Consider the following 27,334-nt stretch of genomic DNA (forward strand, 5'->3'; position numbering starts at 1 on the left):
GGGGGTAGGTATTGCATAATAGGTAAAGAAATGACACTAAATAATTTAAATAACAATAATGATATATATCAACGAAAATGATTATTTCAGAAATGTCTATGGTTTCGAACCTCTGGTCTCAAGAGAGGAAAGCGAGTACTCCCCACCCTATATGAATGATGAATAGATTATATACGAAGTAACTTAATCGTCGTCCTAACTTCACTATCGCGTAAGTCAATTTTGAAAACTTTTCAGGAGAGAGTAAAAACTATTTATTTAATGAGAACTCTGAAGGTATTTATTTATCCAGTGTTGAACTTTGTCCTACAGTATAATTACCGTGCTTTGTAGATTTCTTCTTCTTCTTCTTCTTCTTCTTCGAAATGTCAATATAATATCAAGCGAGGGAGAGAATAAGGATTCCAAATATACCAGAAACTCCATTTCGCCAAAAATCGACTTACGTGGTAGTGAAGTAAGGACGATGTTAATTGTATTTAAATTTGCGATTTATAACGTGATGCGATACGGATATTAATCTTATGATAAGACCAAAATTACACTTGGTAAAAATAATATTAAGCCCTGTTTGTATCTTGATAACTCCGTGTGCTCCAACAGAGCAAGGTACAGATGTGTATGTCTTTATCTTCATGAGTGGAGAGTTATAAATCACAATATAAAGTGCTAAAAGAAACTGTCTGAATGTTGGTAATCCTAAATAAGTCAAGTGTCAAATATTTCTTCAGAAGGAATATTCCGTACGGTACGGTTAGCTAAGAGGTAACGCACTTGCTCGCGATGCAGAAGCCGACCATCGACAAAAATTTGCACTTGTTTTTCGATTGTAAATATTTCAACGGGTTACTTCCTGGTGTTCTCGTGTTGACTTAGCCCATCTCATGAGGGACATACTATGGGATGGGCATGTTACGACACAGAACACACGAGTCATAGCTATGCATGGTACAGATATTGGTTTCTAGGCCCTGGTCATACAAGAAAATCGAAATTTAAGCACTTATATGTACTTAGGAGGACTACCTAGCAATATTTTATACAAAATACATATTTATCTATCTATACAAAATACATGAGTATAATATAAAAAAATCATACTCCCAATATTTCTACCTCAATGGTAGTGCTGGATTTGTAATCTGAGGGTCTAGGGTTCAATACCCTGAAGTGATGAGAAAATTTAGTGTCGCACCTATCTTTTCAAAATGGACATTTTATAAGAGCTTGCTTTTATATTTTTATCTAACGTTTTGGTAGTCTCTCGTTTCTTCTGCAAAACTAGATTGTAAAAACCAGACTAAAACCCAAGTAATTCAAGATTATAGTAAGCTGTGTCCACACTTTACAAGCCCAAGATGACAGCTAGCAACGGTATTTCGTTGCTAGCTGGCACTCAGTCCACACCTGCAAATCCTTGTGACCCCTCAATAGCTTTCACCAGTTTATCACGGAGTTGAAGATAAGTTTCGTATGGGGGGAGGTCTAACCGGTTGAAACTGTTGAGTAGAAGAGAAATAATAAAATATTAGTTGTATGAACCAAATGAGATGTAAGTTTCAGCTCAAAGATTTTGCATTTAGGCGCAATGCACACAAGTGAAACGTGTTTCACAAAACCCGTACATAAGGTTAACACAGAGCAGTGCACACTGGTGAAACCGAGTATCATGAACCCCCAAAATCGGCATTTTAACCCCAAAATCGGCATTTTCTAGCTTTCAAAGGATTCGATAGGGTGAGAGGTATTGATTTATTTATTCTCCTCTGTGAGAGGTATCGACTTACCGTATGTACTCGTCCTTGTTCTCCTCTGTGAGAGGTATGGATGCACCGTCTGGTTTCAGTTCTCGCACACTAGTGTGTCCAAGGCTATCCTCATCTAATGCAAACGTCAAGTCCAGACTAGACGGGTCGTTCTCTTTGATCCAGAGAAGCGAGTTGTAATATTCTGAATCTACGGACTCCATGTCTTTCAGATCAATATCCTTGGACAGCATCATCTTGTAGAATGGACGGATGAAGAATGCTACCAGACACACACAAACACATAGAATATATTATGTTAATGCGGGTTTATGTCACTCTACAACTGCTCAGGTGGGGCTATTTACCATCCATTCAGCGTCATGTTACCCGCCTCACATTATATCACCCAGCCGGGAATGATGATTTCCAATGGAATGATGGTTTTGGCTGTGATGTGCAACCAGTCATAGGCTGGCAGCTGCTTTATTTGTCATTAAATAATCTCTCTATTAACTTACCATCAAGTAGTTTGCCATGATAGACTGCCATACCAGCAATTCTACCGATAAACTTGAAGTAGCTAAGGTGTTCTTCATTGCACAGACCCGACATGGGGTTAATTTGAAGTGTATAGTTGTCCCTGTAATACACAAATCATAATGATTGTTATTGTTCAAATAAAGATCGTTCTGGGAACGGATGGCATTCTATCCTGTCCTCCTTCTCTCTTCAATTTCGGGACGATAAGACGATATTGTTTAAAATTAATAAAGTAATGCAACATTAAACTGTTGAGACAAAGGGACTACTGTCACCGGAGCTACCCAGTAACTTGCAAATTAAACAATAGAGAGACATAATATTGATGTCAGCAGTTCTGGGAGCTCTTGGATGTGACACACCCATGATTCGTGGCAGTCGAAGTGTGTGAGTTGTAGAGTGTGCATGTGTGTGAAGATCCTCTGGTGAGTCCTCCCTTAAAGCACTACCTGGAATACAGATACATAATAAGAGTGTTTATTCATCTCATTGGAAAATGAAAGCACTACCTGGAATACAGATACATAATAAGAGTGTTTATTCATCTCATTGGAAAATGAAAGCACTACCTGGAATACAGATACATAATAAGAGTGTTTATTCATCTCATTGGAAAATGAAAGCACTACCTGGAATACAGATACATAATAAGAGTGTTTATTCATCTCATTGGAAAATGAAAGCACTACCTGGAATACAGATACATAATAAGAGTGTTTATTCATCTCATTGGAAAATGAAAGCACTACCTGGAATACAGATACATAATAAGAGTGTTTATTCATCTCATTGGAAAATGAAAGCACTACCTGGAATACAGATACATAATAAGAGTGTTTATTCATCTCATTGGAAAATGAAAGCACTACCTGGAATACAGATACATAATAAGAGTGTTTATTCATCTCATTGGAAAATGAAAGCACTACCTGGAATACAGATACATAATAAGAGTGTTTATTCATCTCATTGGAAAATGAAAGCACTACCTGGAATACAGATACATAATAAGAGTGTTTATTCATCTCATTGGAAAATGAAAGCACTACCTGGAATACAGATACATAATAAGAGTGTTTATTCATCTCATTGGAAAATGAAAGCACTACCTGGAATACAGATACATAATAAGAGTGTTTATTCATCTCATTGGAAAATGAAAGCACTACCTGGAATACAGATACATAATAAGAGTGTTTATTCATCTCATTGGAAAATGAAAGCACTACCTGGAATACAGATACATAATAAGAGTGTTTATTCATCTCATTGGAAAATGAAAGCACTACCTGGAATACAGATACATAATAAGAGTGTTTATTCATCTCATTGGAAAATGAAAGCACTACCTGGAATACAGATACATAATAAGAGTGTTTATTCATCTCATTGGAAAATGAAAGCACTACCTGGAATACAGATACATAATAAGAGTGTTTATTCATCTCATTGGAAAATGAAAGCACTACCTGGAATACAGATACATAATAAGAGTGTTTATTCATCTCATTGGAAAATGAAAGCACTACCTGGAATACAGATACATAACAAGAGTGCTTATTCATACTGCTCGCTTAGATAGAACCTGCCTCGGTGTTGTAGTGGTCAAGGCACTCGCCTGGTAAACAGGAGGGCGTGGATTCAATCCCAGCCGAGGTATATGGAATTTTATCCTCATATAATTTGAGAATTTGACCACAATAATAGTAGTAGCCTACTGCTGGAGTAAAGGGATTTTTCAGTCCTATGCGAGCAGTATAAATAAGCACTATTATTGTTATTATTCATCATCTAGTATGTTCCTTAGACCTTGGTTCATCTTTATATGGTGAGGTTGAAACGTTAAACCATTTGGGGGGAAAAAAAAAAAAAAAAAATCCAAGGTGGATGAATCCCTTTGAAACTTTTTTTTTTCTTTTTTGAAGAGGTATGATAGAGAGAACTTTAACAACGGACGAGAGAAGGAGAATACGAAGGGAGAAAGCCAGCCGTTCCCAAAACGAACCTTTTTTCTTTGGCGTAAAATTCTCTCCGCGCGGAAATCGAACCCGCGACCAAGCGCTTACGAGGCAGACGCGTTATCTATTGCAGACTAAACATCAGACGGACCGCGTCCGTCGGACCAAAATTTGGTCCGACGGACTAATGTGTAGTTTACGCCGGACCAAACTTTACGTTTTATCGGACCATTGGTCTGGTCCGGAGGAAATCAAAACACTTTTAATTTTTGGTCCGTCGGACCAGTAACTCAGACTAAAGTGGACTACACATTAGACGGACCGCGTCCGTTGGACCAAATATGAAACACCTTTCTCTAGAGACGAGTCAGAACAGACTGATGGTCCGGCGGACGGGGTCCGTGTAGTGTGTAGTCCTTCCAAATTTTGTTTTGGTCCGCTGGACCACGGCGGACCAGACCAATTTGGTCCGACGGACGCGGTCCGTCTAATGTGTAGTCCACTTAAGTTACCCTCCAGAACCATTGCACTACAATATGATTCGCATGATAATCTCCCTTGTAGAGTGTGTTCTGCTTCCAATCCTTGACATCAATATGTTGAATGCCACACATTAGCAACTCAAGCTCATGTTCGTCAAATATTTTGATTAGGTTCAGAGGTACCAGGGCGTTGAATCCTTCCAGGAATGCTTTCATTTGTTCTTCTACTCGCGATACAAACCTCCACTCAATTACCAGCCTGAGAAATGGAATGAAATATTAGTTGCCAGCCTCGTTGGCTTATTTGGTAGTGCGTCTGCCTTGTAAGCGCTAGGCCGCGGGTTCGATTCCCGCCCGGGGCGGATTATAATGTTCGTTCTCGGAACGGCTGGCTTTCTCCTATCCTGTCTTCCTTCTCTCTTCGATTTCGGGACGATAAGACCATAGCAGTTGAGACTTGAAGCATGAAAGTTGAATTTTCAAGCAATAAGTAATGCGACACGATACTTCGGAATACACATGAAACATCCGGAAAAGGACGTTTAAGTAGATCTTTGTTTAGTTTTACAATATTATTTTATCTCTTTTTTCACCAGTTGAAAACTTGGTAACCCAACTAGTTTTTAGTGAAAAGAATCTAGGGTGTAGGTAAAGAATGTTTTCTTCAGACCCTGTCCTAGCAGATTTAAACACGGTAAGTAGTCTGTATGTGGCTCTCTAAAGACGCGTTTTCCTTCCTACTTGACTAGCGAAAGTTAATACTTTGAGAACAGACCTTTTGTTTCGACTTGCCTTGGTGGCGTAGTGGTCAAGACGATATTCTGGAAAAGAGGAGGGCGTGGGTTCAATCCCAGCCGAGGCATAGAATTTTTTCTGCGATACAATTTGAGATTTTGGTAACATATCTTTGCTACTTTCCTATCCCACAATGAAAACGCGCCTTTATTAAGTGTCTGCTTTTGTAGTTTTACCTTGTCTCTAATAGCTTGCTTTTCAAAAGGAAAAAATCGAGGGAAAAATAGTTTTCGGTCTTACTGGGTTAATTGTTTCTCTTTATCTAAAAAGATGAAAGGAAGGAAGGAATAAGATCTATGGAGAATGACCGGTTGAATGCTGGCTCACCTGTTTCTGATCCTTGAGTCGTCTTGTCCTCATAGTCTTGGAGGTTTTCACTTCGTAAATGACGAGACACACCCTGGCCATACGTGGTACATTGCACAGGTCGATGTTGAATACTAGAACCTCCTCGAACTCCACCTCTCCATTCACCACAGGCTTCTCCGATGTCTTCAGGCACTCGCAGAGGGGGGTGCCGCCGTGAAATATACCCACCTGAACACCGACCTGAGAGAAAATAATAGAATAGAACATGTTGTTTTCAAATGCTCGGAGTTGACTATTAGGTCATTTTCCCTCGTGCGTCCCAATACTTTGCTACCATGTTGTCGTTATTTGAAAGGCCAGGACATGTTAATAAATGGTCTGTGTTCATAATTGCTTGCAGATTACATAGTGGGCAGACGAGAGTGTATTATATTGTTTTCAAATGCTCGGAGTTGACTATTAGGTCATTTTCCCTCGTGTGTCCCAATACTTTGCTACCAAGTTGTCGTTATTTGAAAGGCCAGGACATGTTAATAAATGGTCTGTGTTCATAATTGCTTGCAGATTACATAGTGGGCAGACGAGGGTGTCTTTACAACCTATACGGTGAAAATGTTGCACAAGACATGAATGAATTCTATGCAATATTCATAAAATAGAATATAGGTACCCACCTGAACACCAACCTGAGAGAAAATAATAATAAAAAACTCATGGAATAGAATATCCTATTGTCGTACAACATAATTCCTGTGTTCAGAAGGGATTGCCGTTTTTCGTCAGCCTCTCAATCAAGGCCCAACTAGGGTGATTGATTTGAGCTGACATTTGGTTTTTGGCTACAAAAAATTTCACGAGTGGATGCCCTTTGCACTCAACCTTTGCTATCTCTTTAGCAAGGGAAATTTCAGGCTGGTATCTTTCCTGTTTAAAGTCCCCCAGACAAATAATAATAGAGCTGCTTTGTCTTCTTATGTGTTCCAAGATATAGTTTTATCCACCCATAATTTGTTGATCTGAAGTGTATGAAAACCAACTTCTATGTTGATCATTTTAAATTTGTTGATCGTTCCCCGCTTGTATTCGAACTTTAGGCTTGCCAACAAAAAGCCCCGATCTCAAACCAAGTGAACATGTTTGGGACGAATTAAAAAGATGGATCTGAGCTCGAAATCCACCTCCCAGGAACCAGAGGGAGCTGAAACAAGGGCTCTCAGACAAGTGGGAGACCATCCCCCAAGAAAGGGGGTAGAACCTCATCCTGTTCATGAAGAACCGAATGTAGGCTGTCATACAAGCTTGAGAATGGAACATGAGGTAGGTACTAAATGCCACCTCTTGTGTGAAAAAAAGTTCAGAATGAGGCACTAATAAACCGATTTTCATTGAGTTTGAACTTCGATGTTTTCCTTTGTTTTGAACTTGTCTTGCATTTTTATTTTTCTTTTTTTAACGACTCAAGTTTTTTCAAAACTAAACACAGTTTCTCAAAGGTCAACAAAATTACCTTTCTTTTGATATCCTCTAAGAATCAAACACGTCTTTGGGAAAAATTGGAAAAATCAAAAACTTCAGGAATATTTTTGCCCCGAATTTATTGCTCTCAAGTGTATATTTCAGGAAAACGATCAATCCCGATAATCTCGAAAATCCCGGGATTGGAAAATCACAATCCCGATCCCGAAATGAAAATCCAGTCCCCGGGATTGGATTCCCTATGTACAAATAACCTCAATGGTGTAGTGGTTAGACTTCGGCAGGGATCGAACGCGCACCCTCCTGTCTACCAGACAAGTGTCATAACCACCAAGCTAACCAGACAGGATGTGATATCAGCAGAAATTGTGAAGAGGCAGTGTGTTCTGCTTCCAATCCTTGACATCAATATGTTGAATGCCACACATGAGCAACTCAAGTTCATGTTCGTCAAATATTTTGATTAGGTTCAGAGGTACCAGGGCGTTGAATCCTTCCAGGAATGCTTTCATTTGTTCTTCTACCCGCGATACAAACCTCCACTCAATTACCAGCCTGAGAAATGGAATGAAATATTAGTTTTTCTTTTAATACCTATACAGTAGAACCTCGATTATTTCAACCTCCCCTATTTTAACCCCAAAATCGGCATTATTTTCTAGCTTTCAAAGGATTCGATAGGGTATTTCTTCCCTATTTTGATCTTTTGTACCTATAAATTTTGCAGTTCTTCCATTATTTTATACGGAATTTCGATTATTTCAACTTTCAATTATTTCAACTACCCTCGGTCTTAATTAGTTGAAATAATCGAGGTTCTACTGTAGAAGAAACTATAAATACTGAGATATTATTGATATAATCCCGAAATGGAAGAGAAAAGATGGACAGGATAGGAGAAAGTCAGCCATTCCGAAAACGAACCCTATCTGTTTAGGATGAAATTTCGCTCCGAGCGGGAATGGAACCACAGACCTAGAGCTTACAAGGCAAGCGCACTACTCTCCAAGCGAACTCGGCTGGCAGGTATAATATGTTGTTTCAAATGTCGGAATTTTTCACCATTAGACTATTTTTCCCCGCAATAAGAGGTGGCAGGTAATGTAACGAGGTATTGACTTATTCTCCTCTGTGAGAGGTATTGACTTATTCTCCTCTGTGAGAGGTATCGACTTACCGTATGTACTGAGAGGTATCACAGACTTGCGCTGAGCATCAGTACCAGTGCTACCGGGGACTTTAGCATTCGGCATCGGACTCGCCCGACCTAGAATAGAAAGGATTTACATAGATCTTTCAGAAGCAAATTTTAGCTTAGGGAATACCTTTGTACAAAATATTATTTTGTTTTAAAAAAACTGATGATGATAATAATAACACCTACCTACAAAATGATCAGTGTTACGAAACACTACAAGCAAACTTTGATCACAAGAAAATATGTATAAACAGAAGGCGCGTAGCTTTTCGTGGGATGATGTATAAACAGAAGGCGCGTAGCTTTTCGTGGGATGAAAGAGTAAAACTTGCCAGCTCAGCTTGGAGGGTAGGGCCTGTCTTGTAAGCGCTAGGCCGCGGGTTCGATTCTCGCCCGGGGCGGATTTCATCCTGTCCTATCTTCGGATTTGGGGTGATAAAACCTCTTAAAGAAAAAGAAAAAAAAATCCTCACTAACCTGTTCTCGGATCCACCCAGGTTGTTGACTTCTGGTTATGATCAATGAAGAACACTCGGCCGTTAGGAGCAGCCTGTATGGACCACCCTGTAGGTAGACCTTCACTGTCTAATGGCACACTCGGTACTTGCTCCTCAGGGACCTAGGACAGAGATAGAGATAGTTACCCAACACATATGTACATTATGTAGCGTGTTTAAACCTAGGAGGTTCTTAAATATTAAGATTTCAAATTCCCGTGGGCCCCACCCCTGATAATTTTGAAAAAAAAAAAAAAAAAGAAAAAAAATCTTTAGCAAGGGGAAATTTCAGGCTGTCATAATCCTTGTTTAAGGTTTCCCAATCAGATGACTTTCTCCTATCCTGTTCTTCTTATTTCTTCCATTTTGGAACAATAAGACATCCGTTGTTACAGATAAGATCTCATTCCACAATTGTGAAGCCGCGTTACAGATAAGATCTCAATCCACACTCGTGAAGCCGCGTTACAGATGAGATCTCATTCCACAATTGTGAAGCCGCTAGAATAGGTTTAGGTTTCAACTTACCTCCTCGGTCTGAGAATATACTTCTTGTTGTGGATAACACAGCCGTCTGATTCCCGCGGTAAGTTAAGCAGACTGAGCTCCACCATGCCTAGGAAATCATCCCGAGTGAGTCTGTTCATGTCGAATACTTGGAACACTAGCTTGTGTTCACTGGGCTTCACTCGGAATATAAACTCCTCGTTCCATACTGGATTCAACGTCTGGAGAATAGGACACATCAGATTAGACCCAGAACCAGTCACTCTCACGCTTCTACTGTCGGACCGCCGTGCCGGAATGTGTGTGGTGGAATTCCTACTTTGGTCTTCAAACCATCTAATTCTGTCCGACAGTCAGAGCGGCAGATATTAAATGTTGAATATAAGTAGATTCGTAGTAGCTTAACTGCTTAACGCATCCTTTAGGGCTGTTCGCCCCTACACCTAAGCCTCGGAGTGGGCTTTTTGTGTTTGGAGTTAAGCTGCTATCCCCGGGAATAAATAAACATACACAATATTGTTTTGATATCACTCTTCAATTCGCCACTTCTCCATTTCGTCCAGGTCGAGGGTTCGAATCCCTTCTAAGAGCCGTATTTTATATTTATAGAAACGTATCTGTAGAAAGGTTTCAACTGGCCTTCGATTTGGAAGTATCATTCCCCGGACTCGGGCTGCCGGAATGGTTATACTACATGTCCTAAATGGACAGTCTAAATCTAAATGAAGCACTCTACTAGATAATATCTCCGTTGTTACAGTTCACTCTATCATTTTTATTTTAAAATATCCATGGTTCTGTTTGTCTTTGGGAGGTTCTATACTTATATTTTGTTAAAAACAAAGTAAACGATTTCAAATTTCAATGAATCAATGATGAGAAGTGAAACTTACATGGCGGAATATTCAAACAGGCCATAGTATGGATTGAACATTTCCTTGCTGAGAAGGAAGAACCACTCTCTAGCCAAGCCTCCATAGTCCAAGCCTACCTCCCCTTCAAACTCTATCCAGAGCTTTGTCTTCAAATGTTCCACTCGATTCACTGAGGATACAATACGATAGGAATCTTCCAGAATATTGTTACGACGAATCTTCATTTCAAACTTGTTGGGTACATTGTTCTGTAATGAAATCAATATTGAATACAATGAAAACTCAACCTCCGTGCCCGAGTGGGTATCACACTAGGCTTGCACGCAGGAGGTCCGGGTTCGATTCCCGGCGGGGCCGAGGTTTTTTTCGGCTCGTGCTTGGAGTAGTTCGGGGTGCACTCAGCCTCGTAAGTACAATTGAGTAGCTACTTTAATCGAGTAGCGACCAGTGGCGGTATTACCAGAGTAAAAAGAAAAATTATAGATATGTGAGAAATAGTACAGGAGGCTCTTAGTAATGCTGTGATATGCACAGAAATTGTGAAGAAGCTCTCAGCTTCACCACAAATAAATCATGATTTAGATTTAGATGTTTAGATACAATGAATGAAAACTCTCGGCCGCCAAGGTTTTATCTTTATTATAATCAGGGGATTTTCCTTAAGGGAGTTCAATATTTCGATTGCAAATATTTCAACGGGTTACTTTCTGGTGTTCTCGTGTTGACCCAGCACCTAAATGGGAAGTATTGTGTCTCTTCTCGCCCATCTGATGAGAGGCATACTACGGGATGGGCATGCTACGACACAGGCCACAAGCGTCCAATGTAGCAGTTGTTTCATCGCTACGAAAAAAAAACGGGGGGGAAACACTCATCTTTAAAAAAAAAAAAAAAAAAAAAAAAAAAAAAAAAACAAAAAAAGAAACACTCATCTTTACTGGAGAGTGACTTCCGGAATTTAAGACGCGGAGTTCACTCAGAGATGAATGGCTTAGAGGCAGAGTGGACTAACTCCAAAAATTGACTTTCTGAGTTATCTATATCATTGGAAAAAAATCTTATTTTCACTTTTTAATTGGTTGCTAACTTCACTTTAATTTCGAAATGAGAGTAAAAACAAAATGGCTATCTCTGTTCAAACTTCTAATAGTTCTAAACTTTAACTCCATTTATCTCGAAACGCTTTTTTTTTTTTTTTTTTTTTATAACCATTCATGCGTTCTTAAGAGAATAAACATTCCAATTCACACTTTACAAAATTTTGACGTCACAGCAATTCTATTGGTACAATGTTTTAAAAGAATTCTCTACATAATCTCGTTAGGTACCACACAAAAAGAACTTTCACATATGATCAACGGATATTAGTTACTTACTGAGCTAGAATTGAGAGAGCTATCCCTTAGCCTGGGCTCCTGATCATCTGCACTAATGTGAAATTTGACGTCACAGCAATTCTATTGGTACAATGTTTCAAAAGAATTCTCTACATAATCTCGTTAGGTACCACACAAAAAGAACTTTCACATTTGATCAACGGATATTGGTTACTTACTGAGCTAGAATTGAGAGAGCTATCCCTTAGCCTGGGCTCCTGATCATCTGCACTAATGTGAAACCGACGCTGAAACTCACTTGCTGCAAAATCCACCTGAAATAAAATAAAATAGAGAAGAGTTAAGTAATAGAGAACTATTTAAAATAAATATTTTAAAATTGAAAATGTATGTACTTACACCTAGTTTCAAGAAATTATGTTGTTGTTGTTGTTGTTGTTGTTGTTAGCAAATGTCGGGTTTTTTGACTACTAGGTCATTTTACCTCTGGCTTCCCAATATTTACCTACAATGTCATTGCTGGCTTCCAAGGCAGGACAGGAGTTCAGGTAAAATATTTTAAAATTGAAAATGTACTTACACCTAGTTTCAAGAAATTATGTTGTTGTTGTTTGCAAATGTCGGGTTTTTTGACTACTAGCTTCACAATATTTACCTACAATGTCATTGCTGGCTTCCAAGGCAGGACAGAAGTTTAGATGAACTGAGTTCATAGGACTGTTTAAGGAACATCAGGAACAAATAGGAGAAGATTTTAGACCAAAGCGGTGGAGATGTTCAGCCAAACAGTCATGCCCAGTGAGCAGTCGAAAATGAGCAACAGCGGCCTTTCTCGGTAGATTAGGGATGATGTCATGGGTGTTGAGTATTTGCTGTCACTTTTTTTCTTGTCCCTCGTTACGCAATCGTTTGTTGTGTGAGGTTTGCCAGAGAGAACGGTAACTGCTATGGTCTTATCGTCCCGAAATCGAAGAGAGAAGAAAGACAGGACAGGAGAAAGCCAGCCGTTCCGAGAACGAACATTATATAGATTAGGGATGATGTCATGGGTGTTAAGTATTTGCTGCCACTTTTTTTCTTGTCCCTCGTTACGCAATCGTTTGTTGTGTGAGGTTTGACAGAGGGAACGGTAACTGTTATGGTCTTATCGTCCCGAAATCGAAGAGAGAAGGAAGACAGGACAGGAGAAAGCCAGCCGTTCCGAGAACGAATATTATCCCATCAGGATAAAATCCGCCCCGGGCCGTATCTAGGATTTTAGAGGGGGGGGGGTACGAGAGTCCAAACACTAATGGACCGGGGTGGAGAGGATTGAACGAACGGTGTGAGTTCAAAGTTTTGATTATATAGATAATAGATTTATTGATTACTTTCTTTTTACAACAATCTTTTCATGTTCCACTAAGTACATGGGACGAGTTGTCCAGATCACGGCACCACTAGTTATCTCTTGTGTTTAATGAGTAGGTAGAACATAGTATTACTTACCGCAGAGTTATTACTAGACATTGTATGATGAACAGTGGGTCGCTCCCATTGAGTACATCTGGCGATATGATTGACATAGTAAGTACGACCATTGGCATCGGTTCTCTCTTCCCAACCAGGAGGTAGGGCACCTTGTTGTTCCACACCGCCTATGAACAGGGGCTGAAATCACAATATACACATGTATCTATTAATATACAGTATACATAATATGTAAAGAACTTTCTATTGAATCCATCTTGCTTCAAGAATGTTTGCTGCACACAGAATGTCAAATCAACCAATGTCTTCTATTTAAAATATAAATACACATTTTAAATAGAAGACATTTTTTTTTCTTGTTTTTTTCTTTTTCTTTTTTTTTTTCTTTTTTTTTCTTTTAATGGCGAAGCTGTTAGTTACCTGGGCTGGAGTTTCCACTATGGACTCAGTGGAGGCATCCACTATAATCCAAGAGTCTGGATCAGCACTCTCCCTATGTCTCGATACCTCCAAGTTAGTCTCGTGATCACTAAGTCTCAAATATGCATGGTACAACTCCAGGAATCCTTTCACCTTGGATCTGGCACTGAAAATACAACAGAACAAGTTAGTCTCATGATCACTAAGTCTCAAATATGCATGGTACAACTCCAGGAATCCTTTCACCTTGGATCTGGCACTGAAAATACAACAGAACAAGTTAGTCTCATGATCACTAAGTCTCAAATATGCATGGTACAACTCCAGGAATCCTTTCACCTTGGATCTGGCACTGAAAATACAACAGAACAAGTTAGTCTCATGATCACTAAGTCTCAAATATGCATGGTACAACTCCAGAAATCCTTTCACCTTGGATCTGGCACTGAAAATACAACAGAACAAGTTAGTCTCATGATCACTAAGTCTCAAATATGCATGGTACAACTCCAGAAATCCTTTCACCTTGGATCTGGCACTGAAAATACAACAGAACAAGTTAGTCTCATGATCACTAAGTCTCAAATATGCATGGTACAACTCCAGAAATCCTTTCACCTTGGATCTGGCACTGAAAATACAACAGAACAAGTTAGTCTCATGATCACTAAGTCTCAAATATGCATGGTACAACTCCAGAAATCCTTTCACCTTGGATCTGGCACTGAAAATACAACAGAACAAGTTAGTCTCATGATCACTAAGTCTCAAATATGCATGGTACAACTCCAGAAATCCTTTCACCTTGGATCTGGCACTGAAAATACAACAGAACAAGTTAGTCTCATGATCACTAAGTCTCAAATATGCATGGTACAACTCCAGAAATCCTTTCACCTTGGATCTGGCACTGAAAATACAACAGAACAAGTTAGTCTCATGATCACTAAGTCTCAAATATGCATGGTACAACTCCAGAAATCCTTTCACCTTGGATCTGGCACTGAAAATACAACAGAACAAGTTAGTCTCATGATCACTAAGTCTCAAATATGCATGGTACAACTCCAGAAATCCTTTCACCTTGGATCTGGCACTGAAAATACAACAGAACAAGTTAGTCTCATGATCACTAAGTCTCAAATATGCATGGTACAACTCCAGAAATCCTTTCACCTTGGATCTGGCACTGAAAATACAACAGAACAAGTTAGTCTCATGATCACTAAGTCTCAAATATGCATGGTACAACTCCAGAAATCCTTTCACCTTGGATCTGGCACTGAAAATACAACAGAACAAGTTAGTCTCATGATCACTAAGTCTCAAATATGCATGGTACAACTCCAGAAATCCTTTCACCTTGGATCTGGCACTGAAAATACAACAGAACAAGTTAGTCTCATGATCACTAAGTCTCAAATATGCATGGTACAACTCCAGAAATCCTTTCACCTTGGATCTGGCACTGAAAATACAACAGAACAAGTTAGTCTCATGATCACTAAGTCTCAAATATGCATGGTACAACTCCAGAAATCCTTTCACCTTGGATCTGGCACTGAAAATACAACAGAACAAGTTAGTCTCATGATCACTAAGTCTCAAATATGCATGGTACAACTCCAGAAATCCTTTCACCTTGGATCTGGCACTGAAAATACAACAGAACAAGTTAGTCTCATGATCACTAAGTCTCAAATATGCATGGTACAACTCCAGAAATCCTTTCACCTTGGATCTGGCACTGAAAATACAACAGAACAAGTTAGTCTCATGATCACTAAGTCTCAAATATGCATGGTACAACTCCAGAAATCCTTTCACCTTGGATCTGGCACTGAAAATACAACAGAACAAGTTAGTCTCATGATCACTAAGTCTCAAATATGCATGGTACAACTCCAGAAATCCTTTCACCTTGGATCTGGCACTGAAAATACAACAGAACAAGTTAGTCTCATGATCACTAAGTCTCAAATATGCATGGTACAACTCCAGAAATCCTTTCACCTTGGATCTGGCACTGAAAATACAACAGAACAAGTTAGTCTCATGATCACTAAGTCTCAAATATGCATGGTACAACTCCAGAAATCTTCCGATTCAGGTACCCTCAAAAGAGCCAGTGTTATTGCTTGTGGCTTGACAGGGCTGGTTTTGTCTCAGTTTTACGTCCTCCAGCGAGACCAATATAAGTATGTATTACCTAGTACTAAACCCCACTAATAAATTCCTAGCACAGTTTCTTGATGCTAGTAAATATTCCAATTCCTATTTACAAGGAAGGACCTTTAGTTTCCATATAGTTTAGACAGCTCGTTTCAACCTCCTCAGTTTCTCTAAAATTCACCTGCAGCAGCTCTAGAAAGTCTGCACAATCAGGTTTATTCCAGAGAAAGTTGTGAGTCCATATATTATTCCATTGAGAGGATACCAAGAGGTGCCATCTAGGCCAGAGAGCTCGCTCTGGGGTCTATGAGGGATATTCAGGTACATAATTATGTCGTTGTACCCTACTTCCTGAGACGGACTTGACCATATTCCCATTCAAGTACCCTCAAAAGAGCCAGTGTTATTGTCTGTGGCTTGACAGGGCTGGTTTTGTCTCAGTTTTACGTCCTCCAGCGAGACAAAAAAAATAAGTATGTATTACCTAGTACTAAACCCCACTAATAAGTTCCTAGCACAGTTTCTTGATGCTAGTAAATATTCCAATTCCTATTTACAAGGAAGGACCTTTAGTTTCCATATAGTTTAGACAGCTCTAGCAGAAGGGAACAAGGACAGGCCCCAGTACCCGCAGTTTAGTCAGCGCTGATATATAGGACCAAGGACAGAGCCCAGTGCCCACATTTTAGTCAGCGGTGACACCTGTCATAGATCAATAAAATAATACGCTGCTCTAGTTTTCTCACCTCACCTAATGATAAGTCCATTATTACCTGTTTGATACTGAAATATTCATATGAGTACCTACAGTGTGAACAATAGAAATATGTGCACCCCTTGTGAATACAAATCATACAATTGGATTTCCTTTCATTATCCACTTTAAGCACACATAAAATTTTCTCACACCCGTTTTTCTTTCTTCCTAGGTATGTAAAATGTACATTCGTTATCTTCGACATGGACGTCAAACAGACCTATGCCAAAATCATCTTTTGCTTTTTTGAGGATTTGATAAAATATAAAAAAAAGCTTCAAAAGTATTTTATGGATTCAAAAATAAAACTGTTCAGAAGAGAAGGTTATAAAAAAGTGGTACCTACCCAGTTGATTTTTAGACAACCTTGTTTTAATTATCATCCTCAGGGGCCGATTGATCTGAAGGTCGCGGGTTTGTATCCCAATATTCCTTAAGTGTATCCCAATAATAGAAAAAAAAAAACAGAATTACCTCAACAGTGGGCCTTTACTTCTTACCTTCTTCCTGGTTTTGGTGAGGGCGGAATCTATGGTCTGATCTCCATTGACTGTGTTCAGGTCTATCCTGACATACGGGTCACTGGAACAGAAAGGGTCATTCATGCGAAAAATGAGTGTGATATGAATTTAACGTCTCTGCATATGCATAACTGCTGAGATTTCTAATGATGGAAGGTTTTACTCTTTAATTCGGCGAAAAGCTACCTACTCATAAGCCTGAAGGAGGCCCAGGAAAAGTCAGCAACATGCGATTTATCAGAGGAATTTAATCTTTGTTAGGTAGGTAGGTATGAAGTATAAAGATGAATATGTATGAAAACAAGACGCGAGGAGTGAATCACACATCACACACAGAGAAATGTGTTGGATCAGATTATGAATCAAAACAAATATTGTGATTGTATTCCTGGAATATACTCATCTCAATCAGTAATGTAGGTATGAAGTATAAAGATGAATATGTATGAAAACAAGACGCGAGGAGTGAATCACACATCACACACAGAGAAATGTGTTGGATCAGATTATGAATCAAAACAAATATTGTGATTGTATTCCTGGAATATACTCATCTCAATCTCAATAGGGCTTATTAAAGGTGAGATGTTCACGTTAGGGCTTAAAGAAAACAAAGGTCCATGGTATTTCTCTTTCTTTTACAACTCCACAATCCCGAGAAAGCCCGAGATGAATCGATTTGAAAAATACTTTACTGGTAAAATTATTTTTTTAAGCATTTTTGAGAGATAAAACTTGGGAGGTAAAATATAGGTAGGTACATTGCAATAAAAATAGACCTAAAATATCTCATTGTTGATCATTATAAAAATAATCTTACGACTATTTCGGTATTTGTTGTAGGTACATAATCTAGGTATCTACACAATGACTATTCCATATGTACAAGATTAGAGAGGCAAACCTACATTACCTACTTAATAACGTCATAGAACCTCTTCATAAACAAATCCGCCTATAGGCTATTTTATTATTATTATTCTTGCACGCGGGAGACCCGGGTTCGATTCCCGGCGGGGTCAAGAAATTTGTATCATGCAAATGTTCCGTGACTGGTTTTTGCGGGGCCCACTCAGCCTCGTGAGGAAAATGAGTAGCTATGACATAGGTATAAATGCGCATAGCGACCGGTGTCAGCATGGTAGGTAAACATTGGATTTTAGGATTATTGAGATATTGGGAAAATCCTACAATGCTGCAGTGAGCACCAAAGTTGTGACATAATAACACAAAGAAACTGCATTTACATTTACATTTATTATTATTATTTTTTCCAAAATGAAGTTTTTCTATGTTTGGAATCCTGACGAAATTGTCTACAGTTTAATGAGAACAGTTTGACGTCACACACAGAGAAATGTGTTGGATCAGATTATGAATCAAAACAAATATTGTGATTGTATTCCTGGAATATACTCATCTCAATCTCAATAGGGCTTATTAAAGGTGAGATGTTCACGTTAGGGCTTAAAGAAAACAAAGGTCCATGGTATTTCTCTCTTTCTTTTACAACTCCACAATCCCGAGAATGCCCCGAGATGAATCGCTTTGAAAAATACTTTAGATACTGGTAAAATTATTTTTTTAAGCATTTTTGAGAGATAAAACTTGGGAGGTAAAATTTAGGTACATTGCTATAAAAATAGACCTAAAATATCTCATTGTTGATCACTATAAAAATAATCTTACGACTATTTCGGTAGGTGTTGTAGTAACATAATCTAGGTATCTACACAATGACTATTCCATATATACAAGATTAGAGAGGCAAACCTACATTACCTACTTATAACGTCATAGAACCTCTTCATAAACAAATCCGCCTATAGGCTATTTTATTGTTATTATTATTCTTGCACGCGGGAGACCCGGGTTCGATTCCCGGCGGGGTCAAGAAATTTGAATCATGCAAATGTTCCGTGACTGGTTGTTGCGGGGCCCACTCAGCCTCGTGAGGAAAATGAGTAGCTATGACACAGGTATAAATGCACATAGCGACCGGTGCCAGCATGGTAGGTAAACATTGGATTTTAGGATTATTGAGATACTAGCTGAATCCCGCTAGTTCATCCCGAGGCATGGCCAAACTTGTGGAAAAGGCATGGCCGAACTTGTAGTTATCAAACTAAAAACTGTCTAGGTCTAGACTAATTGTATCATAGTAGAACCAAGATAGAAACATACATACCTGGCACCAAAAATGTCTTTTTTAGCTAAGGAATGTCCTGCAATGATGCGGAGTCTAATCTGCTCTGTAGGCTCCTCGGGCTGAAACAAACAAATAAAGTAGCTGATTGAATATTCTGGTTTGCCAGATATTTAATTTAATTTTTAATTTATTTAATTGAAAGATCTACAATACAATTTCACACGTGAATACAGGAGATCAGGTTACATAGTGAATAAAAAAAGGAAAAATACAATAAAAAAGCTATATGTTATTTGACATCTTGATTTGACAAAGATGGCTCCTCTTTCAGTGTGTGGTTATGCAAAGGGCTGAGCAAGGCAATTGTCGGCAATTGTCGTGTAAAGTTGGCGGGAAATTCGAAATTTTGATTTTTGCTGATCCTAGACCATAACCTGTGCTAAATAATGTATGTCGGTTTCCAAGATTTGATGAATCAGCGTGATATCGTCAGCAATTGGTCATCTAACTGACTGTTACTCGGACTTGATACATACCTATTAGCTATTAGTCATAATTTATTAATAGATACAATTTATGTAGTACAGCGATTCCCAAACTGGAGGCCGCGTATAGTAAAGGGGCCGAGTAGAAAAAAAGTTTGGAAACCGCTGATCTAGTATCAGTAATGTTTATGATTGATGATATCAAAAGTCAGTCAGCACGTGGCATGAACCTTGTTTCGAGATCCAATATGATGAGAAATTATTTCATTATACGGATAGGTAACGATTTGGGCTATCGCGTGCTGCTAAGATCACAACTTTTAACTGATTGTAATAATATTGAATTATTAGGTGTAGGTGTGTAAGGCACGTTAGAGTATACTTTGAGTTAACACGAAATGATATTATAAAGTAAGTATTATACGGTTGAATACGTCACAGTATCTATACATTACTTCATGTACCTACTTGTGAAGAAAATACAACTATCACAAAATGATTACTTTTGAACGAACCAAGTGTTATATAAAAATAAAAAGTAAATACATAGTTCGTATTTTAGAAAGTCTCTTGTATTAATATGTATTTATAAAATTAAGTCTAGAATAAAAATCAATCTTTCTCTTTTCAAAAGTCCAACTCAAATATTGAATTATGGTTGCAAAACATAAAACTTGTATCAATTTAAAGACAATAAAATATATCACAGATCCACTTCGCACACTAGTCACGACAAATCGATTATAATATTTAGACTGAACTGAAAATTTCAGCTCAAAGCAAATGACACTCGTTTTATCTACAAGTAGAAAACTACTTGATATTTCAAGATAATATTGACCCCCAAAAAAAACACTTCGTGTTAAAAAATTAACGTCAAGAGTTACCCTCCACAAAAAAGTACTGATATAAAAAAAAAGACGTCAATTACAATTTCACACGTAAATACAGGAGATCAGTTTACATAGTGAATAAAAAAAGGAAAAATACAATAAAAAAGCTATATGTTATTTGACATCTTGATTTGACAAAGATAGCTCCTCTTTCAAGGTGTTGTCTTGGGTAAAATAGGTACCACCATGAATTCAAGTCTTGGGTAAAATAGGTACAACTGATGTGGTCTGTGTTGCAGCATGCACATCCTGTAGTATGTATCTCATCAGATGGGGAATGAAAGGCACAATACTTGTCTTTCCAATGAGGTGCTGGGTCAGAGAACATGAAGCATTTATTATAATTCTTCATATTACAGAGTTGAGAATGAACCTAACACAATGCTAATTTTATGGCTTCTGTCTGCAAGACCTCCAGGAATGAACAAAATCAAAAGCATATACTTACAAGGCCATCCTCTGTATGAACAGGGATGTACCCATAGGATTGTGGCTGAAGCATTGCAACCTGTAACTTCTGTACCTATCCTCAGGCGAATCTCCTTGCCTATCTTGTTCAATAGAACACCAAAACACTATGGTTAGTTACTTCTTTGAGGTCCCTACTGATAAAATTTTCCTCTCTGCTAGGCAAGAAAGAACACACATAGTTGTACTTAGTGTAAATCTTGGATTTCTTTTCAACACATGCACATGAAAGTTCAATACAGAATACACAGGACACTACAATGCACAAAACACTTTGAGGAAAATTAAAATGGAAAATCCTGAGGAAAAACACTTCTCTTTTCTGCCAGAGATCCAGATTAGCCAGATAAATTTTGTTTCAAATTTTCAACCAATCAGCTGAGGGTATCTTCTTTGTACTGCGCATTCCACTCCGGATTAGCATACCTCTCTTGCGCCTGGAAATCTTTTCAAGTATAGACTTTATGCAGTGTATTTCCACGTCCTAGCACGTCCAGTAGGGTGGTTTAGAAGCTTGTATTACTCATTACCACCCAAGTCACCATCATTAACACGTCCTAGCACGTCCAGTAAGGTGGTTGGAGACATGCTACGGGATGGACATGCTAACGGCCAATGAGTCTAGAGACAGCCACACACCCACAGGATCGTAGGATGGAGGAGAGACAAGAATTTTCAATTTATCTTGAAATTTTAAGTCTTCTAGAGGAGGGCCTTTAATTTTTTTCAACTTGTTGTTTCAAGGCAAAGTTTCATCAGTAAATGTCTTGAAATTGAATTGACATTAAGAGCAAGGGCAAGGTAAACCTAGGCGAAAATTTTAGGTACCTACCTATAGCTATAGCCTATAGGTAGGTACTTACGTACATTACCTACCTACGAGCGAATGGGTGGGTAGGTAGGTACATATTTTTTAAGATCTTTCAAATACCTAGTCCGATTTTTTTAAAAGATGTTTGATAGAGGGAACTGTACCTAACTGCCAAGGTCTTATCGTCCCGAAATCGAAGAGAGAAGGAAGACAGGACAAAATTTTAGGTACCTACCTACCTATAGCTATACTGCTATAGCATAGCCTATAGGTAGGTACCTACTTACGTACATTACCTACCTACCGAGCGAATGGGTGGGTAGGTAGGTACATATTTTTTAAGATCTTTCAAATACCTAGTCCGATTTTTTTTAAAAGATGTTTGATAGAGGGAACTGTACCTAACTGCCAAGGTCTTATCGTCCCGAAATCGAAGAGAGAAGGAAGACAGGACAGGAGAAAGCCAGCCGTTCTGAGAACGAATTCAATCTATTTTAGATAACCCCGTCCCCCGTCCCAGGCGACAATCTAACCCGTGAGCTAGCGCTCACAAGGTAGACGGGTTCCCCTCTACGCTAACTGGACTGGCCCTGAATGTTTTAGTCAGATAAAAATAGGGATGTTTAGGTAAGTACCCATCTAAATTGAGAACTCTACCTATACGTACTACCAAGAGAGAGGATAAAAAGTTTTGTCAGGTGTGGGGTTCGAACCCACGCTCCCAATTGGGAACCAGAGCTTAAATCTGGCGCCTTAGACCCTTACACTTATCTAGCACAGAGATGGACTGTGCGGACTGCGGATAAGTGTGCGTGGACCTTAAAGGTACACAAGCGTGTTTACTGGAACTTGGGAAAACGTCTCAGTCATAAATATGATCTTGCTGTTTTGAGTTTTGATGTTTCGAGGCAATGTGCCCATAATGGAAGCTGCACTGCCTCTTTGAATAGTTTGAAATTTTGAATACACAATTTCTGAATCAAATATAAGTGGAAGTTGGCCTGAGGCACTGCTGTGCGCTCAGATACCAAGACAAAGCACCTCGAATCAATAAGAACATAACATAATTATGATACCTAACTGATAAGCGACTAGTGCCTGTACGTACAGTCCCATACTACACACTGCGTGGTACAACATAAGTGTCGATATAAGATATTACTTATTAATCATACTGATCATGGCTTCATTATAATTCAATCAAGCTCCTATTCAACTCAGAAAATTATTTATTAGTGTTCAAAGTAGAAATGTAAGGGACGTTTTTTCTTTCCAAGACGAAAAAAGAGTGGTTTAATGTTTTTTATTTCGTACCTGTCTGTAGTAATGCAGCAACTGCTTACATGAGACTCGTGTGGTCTGTGTCGGTTTAGATTACACCACTGGATTTATCTCATATGAAATTATAAATAGTAATTGTATGATGATGATACCAAATGGATTATACAAACATACAATACAGGCTATCCTTAACATCAAGGAAAGTAAAATACAAAACCTCAGTTAATGCTTTCCTAGTATAGACCTAGTTCTGATATTGTGAATGGAAGATTATACAGATTTCATGATACAGTATAGGTATGAATTGAAAAATCATTCAAGTACCTACTCATTCTATCACTATGCCCACCACTCACACTCAAAGTATTTCTTATGAATGCATTAGCATGGGAGATGGTGATAATATTACCTAGTAGGTAGGTAGGTACCTAGATTAATATGTTGCCAGCCTAGTCAGCTTGGAGGGTAGCGCGTCTGTCTTGTAAGCGCGAGGTTGCGGGTTCGATTCCCGGTGGGGTCGAAGATTTTTCGGCTCCATGCTTGAAGTTCGGAGTGCACTCAGCCTCGCGATGATAATGGAATAGCTACTATAATTGAGTAGCAAACAGTGGCGGTATTATTTTAGAGTAGGTAAAAAGATTATTGAAATATGCAAATTGATTGGAAAGTAGGAGAGACACTTGTCACACTTATGGTGGATTTCACCAATGACTTAATCAGAGATTTCACTAATGGGAGAATTTTTAATAATCCAAAAAGGACTTTTTAGTGCTACAAACAGGAGTTTTTAAAAATTCCTCCTTTTTGGATCACTAAAAACTCCTTTTTGGACAATTGAAAATTCTCCCATTAGTGAAATCTCTTATTAAAGCATTAATGCTGTGATATCCACAATAGTTGTGAAAAAGCTCTGCTTTACCATAAATTTTATTTGAGGGGAACACTCAAACAGTCTGACTGTCAGACAGTTAGACTGTCTAGGTCTGTCAGACCATCTAAGAAACCTAGGTCTGAAGCTTTTTCTATCACACATGTTCTGATGGTCTGAGCTTGTATGGCTAACATTAGAATCATCACTGGTCTTTTTATTCCCTATTATTTGACTTGTAATGATGCCACTGGTCACTACTCAGTTACATTTACATCTACTCAACTTTTTTCAGAGTGAGCATTCCAAAATCCAAGCACAAACTCACTATGAATTTTGTTACTCCCAAAGACCTCCATCACCCAAGCTTAGTGTTATCTCCATCACCCAAGCTTAGTGTTATCTCCATCACCCAAGCTTAGTGTTATTTCCACTTGGACATGGGTGGTTGGCTATTTATAGACAGGCATAAACTTATCAATAATAATTTAATAATTGTTATTAGAAAATTAAAGCAGGTAGGATGCCTGAGGTAAAATTTCAACTAGCCTAGAAGTACCTCTAGTGTCTACTTACTTAGTTTAAATAGATGGATTTATCAAGGATAAGTAGGAGTACCTAGGTAGGTTTAGACTTTAGATGAATCCTGTATAATGGCTAGGTTTAAATAGATGGATTTATCAAGGATAAGTAGGAGTACCTAGGTAGGTTTAGACTTTAGATGAATCCTGTATAATGGCTAGCACAGTGTGCTATGAGTAATAGAGTTTATGCATCATCACAATTCCTATTCCTTGCTCTAATTATCAAGTATGTGAACAGAAGACATCAGAGACTAGATTACTTGTCTATTACTATTCTACATACAAGAGGGGATCCAACATTTCAAAATTGCACTTTAGAACAGCTACCTATTAAAATAATAATAATAAAAAAGGAATTTAATTTTCTATTTACCTGCCTACTCAGTTTTTAGACTGATTGTTCATGTGATAGAAGATTAACATCACTTTATGATTATGATTACCAAGTCTTTAATGATAGGGGTTTCATCTTTTAAAAAATCTTGCCTCCTCAAATTAACCTCATCCAGCCTGGTTGGGTCTGAGAAAAGCCAACAGCACATAATTGCTCAGATGGAAACCCATCCAGGAAACAATCAGACATATGATATATCAATCTTTTATTAGACGAACTGCTCAACTATTGAGTTGCCAATATTAGACACAGTATACTAAGTCAGACACAAATGTTATAAATTTCCATTGGAAACACTGGCACTGGTGGATTGAATATGCTTTCATTGCTGTCTAGGTATTTGAGGGGAGGGAAATAAACTTACCAGTTGTAGTTCAGATAGAAGAGGAGGTACCACTACAGATCTGCGGTTCGGCCGACGAGGTCTGTTTAGTCCATAACTGCCAGTAGACCTTCTTCTCTCCCTCTCCTCAGCCTGACTGTTACGTCCTGTATGGAGCAGTCCCGTGGCTGATAGGATACCACTGATCCGTCTGGTCCTAGTAGACATAGCGAGAGCTATTCAGTCTATCTGATATGGGACAGTCTAGGCCAGTGTTACTTGTGACATCTGATATGGGACAGTCTAGGCCAGTGTTACTTGTGACATCTGATATGGAGTAGACATGACGGACTATACAGTCTATCTGATATGGACAGTCTAGACCAGTGTTACTTGTAACGTCACAGTTATCTCATTATTCCAAGCATTGTGTCTTTATTCATTCTTATATTAATTTTTGTAGGTATTATTAGGCGATTTAAAAGTTATGTATATCAAAGTTTTGACTCACTTGGGAATTGAACCAGTATATTCCTCTTTCAAAGGCGATTTCAATTGAGAAAATCTCCAGAGAAAATAGGTGAGATATTAAGGTAGAAGTTATACACAGGGCTAAGCTTTAGGTTAGGCTAAGCTAGAAAAATAGAAAGAAAAAATTCGAAAGATATACCTACCTATTTTTTTCTTCTTCTATTTTTCAAGCTTAGACTATCCTAGACACAATACATCCCATTTATGGGTTCTATTATTAACCCAGGCAATTGGGCATGCTACGGCACTATTGTAGCAGTTGTTTCATTGGTACAAAAGCACTAAATAAAAACGGCTGTGAAACACTCATCTTTTGTATGTAGGTATCTATGTACCTAGTAGGTACCTACGAAGAAAATAATTGTCTGACGTGCTCAGCGCCTCAGCATAATATCAAAAGAAAACAACTTTAAATTGGCCAGTAACTTAAATTCTCGGAAATCAAGGCTGTCCCAGTACATAAACACACCCTGATGATTTCCCGCCGCTATTTTCAAACTGAAAAGAAATTTTTACTTTCCTTATCCTTTAGGAACACGCTCAAACAGTCTGACTGCCAGACAGTTGGACTGTCTAGGTCTGTCAGACCATCTAAGAAACCTAGGTCTGACTGTCAGACAGTTGGACTGTCTAGGTCTGTCAGACAAACAAAATATCTCGAGAATGGTAAGAGCTAGAGACTTGAAATTTGGTATATATGTAGCTGTCAAATGTGACAAGGATGCGACACGAAACTTTTGGTTAAGACCGGTGCAACGGTTGAACATCACACAAAATAAAGGGTGTCCCAATAAGAATGCAAGATTTGAAAGGGTCATAAAACTTTTTTATGCGTTATTTTATCTTGCCCAATCTTCGACATATTGATTGTAAACATATCAAAATTAGTCGTCATGGAGTCTAAAACGGTTCAACACCACGTTAGCATAATAAAATCGACAAATTATCACTTTTGCGCGTGCATTTTCCTAGTCGAAATCGTGTCATTTTTCGTTTTGTGGTGACGAAAAATGGCCTCGATTTAATCTCATTTTACCTCCCTAGACTTCTTTCTGCGGGGGTATCTAAAGTCACTTAGGTATTTAGTATTTATTAAAGGTCCCTGCAGGTCAATAATTGCGTCTTGCGGCCTTGAAAAAAAAAATCAATCAATCAGAGACAATCAACATGTAAATTAGCAATCATAATCATGAACACTCATTAATCAGTAGGTATGTATGTTGTGGAACACAACAACACTCTCGATTGATTTATTTATAATTAAAGGCATTTAAACATTATAGGTACCTATTAGTAAGTATTTTGTTAAGGCGTAAGCGTTTTATTAATTCTGAAATACCTACCGAGTTGTTACTTTTTAGCTGAATATTTCTGATTCTTTACTTTCCATTATTTTTTGGTCACTTTGGATTAAGTGCAATACGGCAATGCTCCTCTCAAAATCTATAGAGTAAGTATACAGAGTGTTTCAAAAGTCCGGGGACCC

The 27,334-nt window shown here is 38.4% G+C and overlaps 1 protein-coding gene and 1 long non-coding RNA gene across 2 annotated transcripts; both read right to left on the reverse strand.

Moving 5' to 3' along the window:
• Positions 1-25,662, reverse strand: LOC113466219. The gene is made up of 11 exons (XM_026821418.1): positions 25,360-25,662; positions 19,251-19,330; positions 17,016-17,123; positions 13,613-15,710; positions 13,211-13,372; positions 11,876-12,036; positions 11,762-11,765; positions 10,404-10,633; positions 2,267-2,388; positions 1,785-2,028; positions 1-1,499 (listed from the first exon to the last, which is right to left on the reverse strand). The coding sequence occupies exons 1-11, from the start codon at positions 25,543-25,545 to the stop codon at positions 1,397-1,399; spliced, it is 3,498 nt and encodes a 1,165-aa protein (XP_026677219.1). The 5' UTR covers positions 25,546-25,662; the 3' UTR covers positions 1-1,396.
• LOC113466215 lies at positions 8,539-9,133 on the reverse strand. The gene is made up of 2 exons (XR_003390684.1): positions 8,984-9,133; positions 8,539-8,575 (listed from the first exon to the last, which is right to left on the reverse strand). It is a non-coding gene; the product is annotated as an uncharacterized LOC113466215 (long non-coding RNA).
• Positions 25,663-27,334: the final 1,672 nt, after the last annotated feature.

Source organism: Diaphorina citri, unplaced genomic scaffold (assembly GCF_000475195.1).
Source record: "Diaphorina citri unplaced genomic scaffold, Diaci psyllid genome assembly version 1.1 scaffold228, whole genome shotgun sequence".
Classification (NCBI taxonomy): domain Eukaryota; kingdom Metazoa; phylum Arthropoda; class Insecta; order Hemiptera; family Psyllidae; genus Diaphorina; species Diaphorina citri.

Coding starts and splice junctions, on each gene's coding strand:
- LOC113466219 (XM_026821418.1), bottom strand. CDS start 25,545: ATGTCTACTAGGACCAGACGGATCAGTGGTATCCTATCAGCCACGGGA. Junction 12,037..13,210: donor TGTCTAGTAATAACTCTGCG/GTAAGTAATACT, acceptor ATTTTATTTCAG/GTGGATTTTGCAGCAAGTGA. Junction 1,500..1,784: donor AAGGACGAGTACATACGGTA/AGTCGATACCTC, acceptor TCTACTCAACAG/TTTCAACCGGTTAGACCTCC.